We start from the raw sequence: 12484 nt of genomic DNA on the forward strand, positions 1-12484 counted from the left end.
GTGTGTGTGTGTGTGTGTGTGTGTGTGTGTGTGTGTGTGTGTGTGTGCGCGTATGCGTGTGCATGTTTGCATGTTTATGTGTTTGCAGATGAAGTACAGAGAGCTAAGGAGGAGGAAGAGGAAAAAGAGGAGGAGGAGGGCTGCTCACAGTAAACACACCCTGAGGAGAACCAATAAAACACTGACTCAGGAGAGGCTTTATATCACACAACCAACCCCCAGGAATAAAAAGAGCAAGGTGAAGCATCCAAATCACTACTGGGAACCATACACCACTGAATCTGTGTGTCTACATGTGTGTGTGTGTGTGTGCGTGTGTGTGTATTCCTGTGTTTATGTATGTGCGTGTTCTGCAGGCACACACGTGTCCCTGGCAGTACAGAACATACGTCCCCCTGCTGTCCCCCGGGGTCGGCTAACACCGTTAGCGCTCAGTGAAGACTCCAGAGCTCTTTAGGTCTCATTCAAGCTTTGAGCATTAAAACCTTTCAAACATGATTTAGTAAAAAGCCCCGATCTGCTGATCCTGTTTTGGATAAAAGTCAAACTCAATTTTCTTCTGTAATGCCTCAGAAATCAAATCGTTTGAAAGACAGAAAGGGAAAGGAAAAGGGATAATGGCAAAAAATATATATAGAAACAGAAAAGGAGTTTTGAGCTCTTGTTTTGAAATGTTGCTTCCTCTCATCACGTCAGCAAGACAAAACAGCAAATTATGAAGGCTAACTATGAATATTATAAATACCATCAGCACATATTTGAATTCTGAAATAAATCAACAAATATTGTCCAGCACCTAAAATATTATAAACTAGCTCTCCCTTAGAATGTTTTGGTTCATAAATAATAAAAGGTAAAAATACAAGATATAAAAAACACTGGATTTATGCTAATGTGCTAATAGCAACTTTGAAACAAGTAAGAAAACGTTAACGTTAGGCTCACAATTTAAGCTAATGTTGCTTGCATTTTTTTTTTTACCAGCTAGAATATAAACCAGTAGGTTATTAAATATAGACGAACTATTCAAAGATTAATTTCCGCCAGTCACTTTTCATCCCAATCAGTGGTGAAAAGTGACCTAAATTGTACTTTCTTGGGTAAAACACTAAGCTATAGCATCTATATATATATAACTTCATCAATGAGGCAAAATAAATAAGAAACTGACTTGAAGAAATCCTCCTTGCAGTAGACGCTCCCTGCTCGGGAGAAACATTTGTCCGCCAGCGGAGTCTGACAGTCGACGCACTTGAGGCACTTGGAGTGCCAGTGTCGGTCCAGCACCTTCAGGATGAACTTGTCCAGGATGTGTTGACTACAGCCGGCACACTGAGGAATCTCTGCGGGGGAAACAGGAGGTCACATTCACAGTGAGCAAAGAGGTGATGTGAGCAATCCCTGATATCCATAGAAATAAACGTTTTCAGGTAAGCGTTGTTAAAACGATAACAATTGCATACATGCTGACATGAATTTAAATATGAACTTTGCGCTAAAAACAGGTGGCCTTTCACCTTCATCATGTCCCAGCATGCAGTTCAGTCTTCAAACGAACAATATATATTTTACCGATCATGTGACATTTGAATTATATGTATTATTACAATACATTATTATTATTATATTATATATGCATTATGATATTCGAAGATTAAATATGTATATTCAAAAGCGTCTGTAAGGCAAGAATTGTAATTGTCTGACCAATATATATTATTTTGGTCCTATTATTTATTTACTTTTTCATTTATTCATTTTGGACCCAGTTTTGTTTCTTATTTTTAATCATTTTGAATTGCGTTATGAATTTCATTTTTTATTATTTTTTAATTAAGGCAAAAAAAATTGAAGCGGTTTGTGAAATGTTCCCGTCACTGTCCAAGGTGCTGAACTCCGAGCAGAGATAGACGTATACTTTTTGACGATCATATTGATTTGTATTATTGTTGTTCCTCTGAAGCCTGATCATGTCTCTGGGTGGTTTTCTATGATCTATGGTGGCAAATCAGGCTCCAGACGAGGTTCACTATCATTTTTGTGGTTGTAAAAAAACACAAGCAGCACCAGAATACATGTGCACACACACAAACGGGATCATATCGTATTTGACCCTCCAATTCCTTAATATCACCTAATTCTGCAGCGATATCGATGATCTACTACAGTAAACTGCACATTTCTAAAAATAAATTGCATTCATAAATAAATGAGTCAAATATTTTTCAATAACAAAAAGCACATTTCCTCCCAAAGCTGTACCTTTTTATAAACAGCTAAATGCCATGATATAGATACATTTGCACAGAAACTGGTTTATTTTGTGACGGTGAATTTGTGTATTTAATCATAATTAAACGTATCCTTCTCATTCTGTTTTACAGCGAGATGTATATTGTGAAAAGGGCCTCGTCCTATCATCTAAACAATAACCGTTAATCTTCTTAATAAATCATTCTGTAAATAAATAGCAGTGTAATTCTTTACTGGGTTTTTTTTTTCATTCGCAGCTTCACTTAGTCAAACATCCACATGATATCCGATAATGAAAAATCAATATCGAGGAGAAATGGACCGTCTAAAAAAAACAGGATAAACACACACGAGCTGCAGCAGCGAGGCTGTTCACTCTCGAGACAAAACATCCTCAACAATAACCGTCTGGAGCGAAGATGCCGCGTGCTTAAATCTCAGTTCAGCACAACACAGTCTGCAAAAAACAAGACCAAGCTATCGGGTTGTGCAACATGGAGGGAACAAAATAAACCAATCAATTCTGCTATTTTTTGCAGCTTTAATTTGAGACATTTGTGACTAAAATGGAATACGTTTAAAAAACAGATTAATAGTTTTGATATGCTCACTTGTTTATGAAGAAGAAGATATGTAACTTTTCGGTGAAAACCATAAAATAAAAGCGATGTAGGGCCTACTCAATAAATAATAGAGCAACATGCCTGCGCACTCACAGGCAGCATTACAGGCTGACTGGCTATGTTTTTAACTCGACAGTGAATTCGTATACAGGGATGACAGAAGAAATGATTTAGGAAGAATTACACCTGAATGTGTCTGTTGCGGTTTTTTTTAATGAGGAGAAATTAGAGGCATTTTAAATATCTAGAGATCGGTGGTGAATGGATGAAGCTGAGCGGGACCGAGAAAAGTGGTGCTGAAAGGAAAGCAGCACGATCTTGGCAAAGACAGAAGGTCCACCTTCCAGCTTCAGTGCGTGCGTGTGTGTGTATGTGTGTGTGTGTGGGTGTGTGTGTGTGTGTGTGGGTGTGTGTGTGTGTGAGAGAGAGAGAGAGATAGAGAGAGAGAGAGTACACTTCGTGTATTCAAGAGGTCTTCCTATCTGTTGCTACCACTCTTCACTCTTTCAATTCATGCTGCAATTCAGTCTCATCACCTCTTCAGAGATGTCCAATCGCCAAACTACTTTAACAGGGTTTTTTTCTATATAAGTGCAGTCTGGCAGCTTCTCGTACTTTCAATTGTCAGATGATTTGTGGTAATTAAACGTGAAACAAACACTTTATATCCCAGACTAATAGCCTGCAGGTTACGGTTTGGGTGTAATTGCCCTGAGTCAGCAAAGCATTCTGTCCACGATATGAAATAAATGTTTGGATAAATTCGCTGTTGCTTTTATTCCTGGAATAATCCAGGTTTAAATCCAGAATGCATGCTGGTATACTGCAGGGGGCTGAGTAGCAGGATCTTTATCCAATCTTTTAATCTGCCTCGATTTATAAAATTAAAGAGCATAAGCCGACCACATATATCTCTTTTTTACTGTGGTCAGGTTTAAATACTTTGCTGAACAGGCTGGGTCTCTAAAATGACACCATAGTCTATTCCATCGGCATCTTTGCATTTGTGTTTTTTTTACACTAAAGATGATACAAAGAAAATAATGTTATTTTGTATTTTTGGTTATTTTGAAGCCAAGTGTGTGTTAGAATGTACCCTAAATATTTACAGTTTCATACGTTTTTGACCAAACGTTTTATCATCAGTGTTTTAATTATCACACCGTATTATCCCATTTTGGTTTTTGGTTTCAGGAGGTAGCCTATTAGAGCATAAGTCCATCTGTACATTTGACTAACTCGCCTATAAATAATTAGGTCAGAGCAGAGATGTATCCCGTTGCATTTCTATCTTGATTGCACGATCAGATTATAAAGGGCCTGAGACAGATTAACACGCCGGGACGAACAGATGTAAAGTAATTCTCGCCTTTGATGCTGGAAGGTTGAAAACGCAAGAAGATGCTGAAAAATAACTGTAATAAACATTTGGTCCCATCCCGAATAAATAATGACTCAAACGAACTATAATACTATTTAAACCATCCTTAATTGTCAAAGACTAAAGAAAGCGTATCCGGCGTTTTATTTGACATAGTAATGAGTGTCAATCAAAGTCAGTGTGTATTCGTCTGATGGGTGATGACAACTGCGTCTGATCTCTTGACCGTGCAGTCTCGTTTACAAATTAACAGCTGCCTGGGAGGGCTCAGTGTGAGCCCAACAACCTGACGGGGGAGAGGCAAAGTTTGAGGCCAAACTGGGAAATGAAATACTGTTGCTTTAAATAACAGAAATTATCTTTTTTTATTTTTTTCATCCTAAGGATGGGATGATAAAAACACCAAAGTGACATCGTCTGCACTAACTGTTGCATCCTATTGCAGACTACAGTCTAGGCCGTAGAGATTCATTGGACATGCGGGATGGCGGTTGCTTGGCATTGAGGCCAAATACGCTGTATTATTTAAGATCATATGCTCGTTGAAATATAAGCAGCATGACACATCATTGGCCTGTACGTGACAATCTAAGACAGAGAGGTTCAGCCTGCTCTCCTCATCATCTGCCGAGTTACTGTTCCTGAACCCCTCTCTCCCTACAGCGAAAGGTTGCACTCACCAACCGGTTTCCATGATTGATAATCGAGGAGGGTATTAAAAAAAATGTCTTACGTTGCAGTGGCACTCCGAGAATCTCCGGTAAACTCTTCACGGGACTCTCTGTCGGTAGGACCGCCGCACTTTGCATCATCGTGATCCAAACCGGGAGGCAAACGCATGCACATACACCCGCAACACGGTGGGCACACTCCCCCGTCCTGTCTTCTGGAGAAAAAAAAAAAAAAGTATGATGGTGCTGATGTCGAGGCCTCTCTCCTCTCCGAAGGGTGAGCTCTCCTCGCTGTCCCGACAAGCCTCTATCCCTAATTCCCGGGTTGATGTCCGTGCCGTGCCGTGCCGAGCTGTTTTTGGAGTGAATCAGACAGGCTGCTCGGTCCGTTCAGCGCTGCAGGGGCGGCGGGCTCTGACGTCACCGCGGCAGAGGCTCAACCGGGGGCCAATGGGAGCGCAGGAAGAGGAGGCCCCCACGGCGAAAAGCGTCGTCCATAGGTGTACAAGCGAGGAGGAGAAAGGAGAGGAGAGGCGTCTAACATGGTATATATGAAAATGTCTCAAGAGAGGCGGGACCTTGTTCCTTGTGGAGACCATAAATAGCTCACTGCAGTGGCTCCTGGAGGGGCCCCGGGCCAGCTAGCCTCCTCCTGGGAAGAAGGAGGAAGTCATAATGCAGCCAGGAATGTGAGGAATAGTTCGCTTTTAGCTCAGGAACAATAAGACACTTTATAAAGAAAAGGGCAAAGTTGTCCTTGCAGATTCCTCTGCTGCTCATCCAGAGAGAGTCTGCAGGCTTAAACAAAATATGCGATGGTGATGAAGACAATTGAATTATTATTTTCTTCTTTCATTGAGCTTGAATGCGTATTTAGGTTGAGATGGGCATATTCATATAAAACCTGCATGCAGGTAAGCTGTCAACATTAAATCAAATTATTAATATTTCCGCAAAAAGATTCATTCGTTTTCCCTTAAAAAACAGCTCTTATACCAGTTTAAATATCCTTTCAGGGTGAAAAGATGGCACACCGGGTTGTCACTATTTACAGCTATACGAGCAAAAGTGAAACCACACCACAGAAGGGACGTTGTCACACGTCTGAGTCCAATTCACAGCACCTTCACGAGCTGTACTCTTCCCCGGCAGTGTGCCCGTGCAGCTGGATCCCTCTCAGTGACAGGTGGGATTAGGAGTCTGGGCGCAGTCCTCCTGACACTGTTCATTTCAAACCCCATCGTCTGAGACTGCTCTCCCGGATAAGATATTCCCCCCGGAGGCCCGCTAGTTCAAGCTAGATGAACTCAATCTTCGCTTCCAATTTACTTCAAGCGTGGAAAGAAAAGCACAGTGGCGCTTTCCCGCCGGTCCGCCTCCAAACCAACGCAGGTTGTCTCCATCAACAGAGAGTTGACCGTCTGCAGGTCCCCGGTGAATGTGTGCAGCTCACACCACATCTGCACCGACACATCTGGATACAGGCTTTACTACAACAACACCGCTGAGTTCATTTTGAACAAGAAATTATAGGTTTTATGTTATTTGATTGTATTCAGTTTAATCTTAATGTGATTTAATATCGGTGGTTTCCCATCGCTTTAAATGTTGTAATTATCATTATAGTTATATTATCATTGTATCAATTCAACACAATTATATGTATTGATAAACAGAGGCTCTAGAATAAGTCAACCTCAAAAAAAAATATTTAGAAAATGTTTTTTGTCGTGGAAAAAAATATTTCCACCAAATGCATATATATATATATATATATATATATATGCATTTTTTTTTCAAAAGTGAGTGTCGTGTTGGAAACTCAGATTTCTGCATTTTGAAAATAAATTAGATTTCGCGTGTGTCTAATTCAAACAAGTAACATCTTCTCTGCTACATTACGCTGATTTATCATCCCATGTTTTCTCGTATATTTCCAATACGGACTGTTTATTCTATTGTCGCACGTCATTTATATACTGGAGGGAGCCACAATCCCATAAGCCGTTTGCTTGTGTGGTTAATGTTCTAAATGTAATTTAATAAAATGAAAATGCACATCAACCTGATTAAAAAAAGAGGCTGGGATATTACAGGACTTGTATCCAACCTATTCAAAGCTACAGCCTCCATACCAGGTGTCCCCTCCTTCCTTCCTTCTATCCATCCATCCATCCATCCATCCATCCATTCATCCGTGCATGTGTGGCAAAGGAATCATCTGGTCTTACTTTATTTTCATTATACACTTTTCCCCTCAAGATCATTCAATTTATTCAACTATTCAATTACTCTGATTGTTGGTATCGAGACCCCTTTAGCTGCCCTGGAAAACAATGCAGATAAAAATGCTCTTAACCTGTCAGCAAAGGGCAACACAATTAGAATAATTGACGGATGCAAAATGCAGAAAGAGAAAAGATGTGAGCGCGCACATCTGGTTTAGTGGGACACTAAATGGCGTTTTTTCATCGTTAAATGAGATGGCAAAAAAAAACACACGTGGGAATGACAAAATGAATTGCAAAACAATGCACATCTGAAAGTGGTTTCAGGGAATATTTTTACTGCACAAGATGACAGCAGATATTTAAAAGGTGAGTTATATATTAAGAATTAGACTGCAAAATATATATTTATTATATTAAAATAATTACGTCCAATTGTTTCCTGCTAGGCTCTCACGCATACATTACATTCAGCTTAATACCAATGCATTTCTATTCTTAAACAATGCACTCAAACACAAGAAATGAAAGAAAGATCATCAGATCATTCAAATGATGCACTTTCTGAGATATGTGAAATGACTGATCTTCGTCCATATGTAGGTGTAAGAGGGATAAAAAGCGGCAGAGGAAGCAGCTCTCGGGCAATAATTCACGCAGAGGGTGACTCCTTTGCTACCGCCATTGACCCCGCCACCTCTAATTAGATCTAATATTTCAGTGGACGAGTTCATTGACATCTGAGACTCACAGATCCATCTTACTGAGCAGGGAGTCAGAAATACAGAAGCACGTCCATCTGTGCAGGAAGAGCAGGCATCTATAACGCAGGTGTGTGTGTGTGTCACCCTGTACGGTCACATATACTGTAACTCTGCAGCAGGCAGGCCTGGTTTATCACGAGCCAAAACATCACTTAATGGATTTCATTTATTATGTTGTTTATGTGTGCAAATACAGGATTCGTGCATTCATCTGGTAACGTCATTTCCAATTTTACAATCACACCCACACAAACAAAATCAAATATCAAATGAGCACACGAGCAAATGGAGACAACAGTACGTCGCAGCAGCACTTCCCTGTAACGATGGTGATCAATACAAACATTGTATCTTCAGAGAAAATGCCTATTTTTAGAGAACCTTAACTTCCCTCTGTGCTGATGAGTAAATAACACCACCGTGCAGACCTACCTAATCACCGCAGCTCGCCGGTGATATTGGGGCAGACTGTCTCCTCCTCCTCTTCGTCCTCCTCCTCCTCCTCTTCTTCTCCTCCATGCTCCCGGATTGTCGTTCTCAGCAGGATGAGCTGAAGCTCGCAGCGAAACAGCAGAGCAGTCAGTCAGCAATCTCTCCCGCATCCACTGACAAAACGACATTAGGTAGCGATGGCACCGTGTCGCTCACCATTTGGTCCGAAAGCAGGAGAGGAACAGAGAGAGAGAGGCAGAAAGCGAGGGGGAAACCTTAGGAGGGAGCACGGAGGAGAAAATTAAATTGCACTTGGGGGGCAAATTCTATTAGGGAATAGTTATTGTCTCCTGACAGCTCCTGTCCATTTGGGTAATTAGTAGAAGAGATTGGTTGAACAAACGAAATCTATTCCCTTCAGAAATGATATTTTCCAATTCCCTGATTGAACCTGACCCTGTTGTGCTAAGGCGAGGCGGTAATGGGCTCATTTGACTCAAACAACTTGTACAAAGGTCCAGCCAAGCATGCCTGATGAAGAGCTTGATTGAGTTTTTTTTAAAGTGACCTGAGAGAGGTGTTTTATCACTTTTATGACACAACGGTGAGGCTTGTAAAGGTTGCATTAAATTGCCAATTGTATCATTATTATTATTATTAGGCTATTAGTAGTAGTAGTAGTTGTTGCAGTAATAGTAGTAGTAAATCAAACCGTGCACTGACTAACTCTGGAATCTCTCTGGGCAGCGAAGGTATAATTCAGATATATCATCCCGTTTCATCCAGTGTCCTGCGATTCACTGGCACCTGCCCAAAGTGTTACCCTGTCCGCATGCCACCAACAGATAAGTCTGGAAAGCAAATGAATGGATCACAATTACAAAAACCTTGCATGGAATGTATTGATAATGACTTGTTCCTTTGTGAGAGAGAAATGTCATGGTGCCCATTGACCTGAAACCCTTTAAGTACGTTTTTGTCAGCAGCTCTTCCTTCAGGGCCTTGTTGAGTTGAGGGTCTGACAGTCTCCCAGAGGAAACCTTAATTTAAAGAGCATATCTAATTCATTTTGCATTATAATTCTCTGAGGACTGACCATGACACAACATACATCTCAATTAAAATGGGCCTGCCAAGTAATCTTTGTCACCGTCATTTAAACGAAATTCATTCATTCATACAACTTAACTGTTGTTAAATAATTACACGCTACGCTGCCATATGACCCGAAGAAGCCCCTGTTGTTACTAACAAATAGCATTTAAACAAAAACATATACAGCCCTTTACAACTCAAGATTTCTTGTGGAAAGCGAACAGTGGATCTTCCCACCTCCATGACAGCTGAGTGAATTAAAACCATGTGACTGACAAGTGCCGGATCTCCTCCAACTTCATCCCCTGCACTTCCTGTAAGCTACATGCTAACTCTGGAGGACGCAGGGTGAGACCAGAACACAAAAGACAAGAAACAGAAGAGAAGAGACGACGTAAAGGTCAGATTTGTGTCAAATTAAAATAGTGCTGTTATCAAGGCCTAAATGCAGTTGATAGGAGGTTATTGATCCTCTCTCCTGTCCACACTTCTGCAATCTCTGCTGTGCACAGATGGACTTCCCATTTGCTAAAATCAAAGATCCTTCAGTCATTAAAAAAAACAACACTACACATGCACAAACCAACATCATATATTGATTGGATCAGACAGAAACTCGCAAATACAAAAACACTTTTTTTGTTTCTTTTGGTTGAACACAGGCCGACTGGCAGCGTCGTAAAGCGTCAGTCTCCTTAGTACAACCAGCATCCCGACACACCGACGGTGAGATGGGATGTTTGGATGAGCGTCCACATGGAAGGGGGGAGGGAACGCAGCAGTGAAATGAGATGGATCTGACCCTACTTGACTCCTGCCTTTAAAAGGCTGAATGTTTAAAACTGAAAGGGGATCTGGCTTAGTTTGGATGTGATATATACCAATACCATATATTAACCTCTTTTTCATAATTTATTCAGCTCCCCCTCGCCTTCCTTCTCTCTCTCTCCCTCTGTCCACAGTAGGAAGCTTTATGGTATTATTAAAGTCAGAAAGAGAGATGACAGAAAAATGCATCAGGCCCCTCCTGCATTTTAATATCAATACCAGAGGGGTAATAAACATCGAGGCAGAGCGCTACAGGAGAGGAGCGACTATAAAACCCTACATTGTCTAATTTATGGAAGACAACAACAGGGCAGCAAGGTGAGCTTTTTACCCTTCAGTCTGTGCTTTCATAACACAACAATGTGTCAGCACACATTTAGTTACGGTGAATAAACAAAAAAGTTTTGACCAAAGTAAGATGGTCCATCTCGTGAATCCGAGACGGATTTTGTCCAGTGGTCATGGAACTGTGGATGTTCATATTGCTTTCTTCTTCAGGAAAAAAGCACTTTGAGGACTTCCTGTCTGCTTTGGCTTAAAAGTTGAGCTTCAAAGTTTGTTCTTGGCCTTGGAAACAAAGTAGTTTTTATTATAACTGTTTTGGAATTGTTGATTTGTGATTTTGACTTTTTCTACAATCAGTTTACTGCAAATCAAGCTAGCCATTATGCCAGCTGTCTAAGCCAAATGTGTTGCTAAAACATTATAAATAACCTTTAAGTTGCTGTTGGTCTAACTGTTCTTATCTTTTTTACTCCTTTTAGTTTTGAGGACTATATTTTTACGAGGTGAATTACTGGGATGCTTCATATACTTCATTCTGCTCCATCTCTATGTTTCGTCCTGGCATGAATAACTAATATGTACTACTTTTTACCTTATTAATACCTTTGGCCTGACTTATTTATGGTATCTTATCTTTTTGATTTGTAATCCCTATAAATGAAGGATAGATATAACATATTTATCTGACTTCACATTTTCACAGTTACCTCGACAAAAAAAGTCAACTTCTTAACTACTTTTCTGTTCTAGGTCTCATTTGATGTCTGACCCTCACATTGAATTCCTGCATATAAACTTGATAAAACGGAAGTCGGACAGAAAATGAGCACAAACAGCTCTGAACGTGTCTTGATTTAAATTTGAAGCATCTGTCCTCAGTGTGAACCGCTCACCTCAGCCTTGGCAAAGCTACAGACAGATATTACAATGCTGCCAACTTCCTCATTAACCATCATTAGTCTGAACCAGTAGAACACTTGCAGCTCACTGAGGCTCAAGGCACCCGATAAAGGGCTTCTGTGGAGTAAGCATCACCAGCATCGCTGACTCCAATCCTATAACAAACGCAGGTAAACATTTAAACAGATTAACAGATCAGATGTGATAGAGAAAGGTGCTTAAACCAAAAGACAAGTCATGAATGTGTTTTGCATTATATTCAAGATCCCCGTCTTTGATTCAAACTCAACGCAAAGACAAACAGAAAAGCAGGCGAATCAGATTTTACAACACAAATACTTACTAAACACGGAAGAAGTTTGAGGAGGACACATACTTCCTCCTTTTAGTTTGACGGTTTCCCCAAGTAGTCCACAGTCCACCTTAATACTAAACTTGTTTGGTGATATATTGGAAAATGTTTGAAAAAGGAATAAACATGCAGAAGCTTCTTTATGACAAATTGTGCTTTTCTCAATCCATTCTGGACAACCATAATGTGTCCTTGAGGGTCTATTTCAAAGTATCTGAGAGTTTGATTAAGTCACAGAACCACAGCTGCTCAGCCTTGATGCTCCTCTGCTTTAATGTAGGGCTATTAATCAGCCTATTGTGTGTGTGTGTGTGTGTGTGTTAGAGGAATCGACTGACTTAACTCAACTAATTCAATTTACCATCAAAACCTGTCGTGCTGCTGTTGCTGAAAACGTGGTTTGGATGAAGAGATAGAGCCTCCTTTCGGATAAGATCAGAGGGTGTAATGTGTGTGTGTGTGAGAGAGACAGGTTAGGGGTGAAGGTAGGGGGCAAGAATCAAGGGAATTCAAGCCAATGTTCTAGGAAACACAAAGCTCAAGATCAAGCATCGCTTGTCCTTCAGATGGGCTTGTTGTAATCCGGACGACATCAAAACCTTGCCTTTCGTCCGTTTATTTATCTCACACACACACACACACACACACACACACACACACACACACACACAC

The 12484-nt window shown here is 40.6% G+C and overlaps 1 protein-coding gene across 1 annotated transcript in view; it reads right to left on the bottom strand.

Moving 5' to 3' along the window:
* lhx4 (LIM homeobox 4) overlaps positions 1-5245 on the bottom strand; it is a 10550-nt gene extending 5305 nt beyond the window's left edge. Inside the window, exons 1-2 of the mRNA XM_031864098.1 lie at positions 4991-5245; positions 1172-1343 (exon numbers count right to left, since the gene is read on the bottom strand). Of these exons, the coding sequence (XP_031719958.1) occupies positions 1172-1343; positions 4991-5069 (251 nt within the window). The 5' untranslated portion in view covers positions 5070-5245. The remainder of the gene's footprint in view (positions 1-1171; positions 1344-4990) is intronic.
* Between the last annotated feature and the right edge of the window lie 7239 nt (positions 5246-12484).

The sequence above is a fragment of the Anarrhichthys ocellatus genome, unplaced genomic scaffold (assembly GCF_004355925.1).
Source record: "Anarrhichthys ocellatus isolate YVR2014 unplaced genomic scaffold, GSC_Weel_1.0 scaffold30, whole genome shotgun sequence".
In the NCBI taxonomy this organism is placed as follows: Eukaryota; Metazoa; Chordata; class Actinopteri; order Perciformes; family Anarhichadidae; genus Anarrhichthys; species Anarrhichthys ocellatus.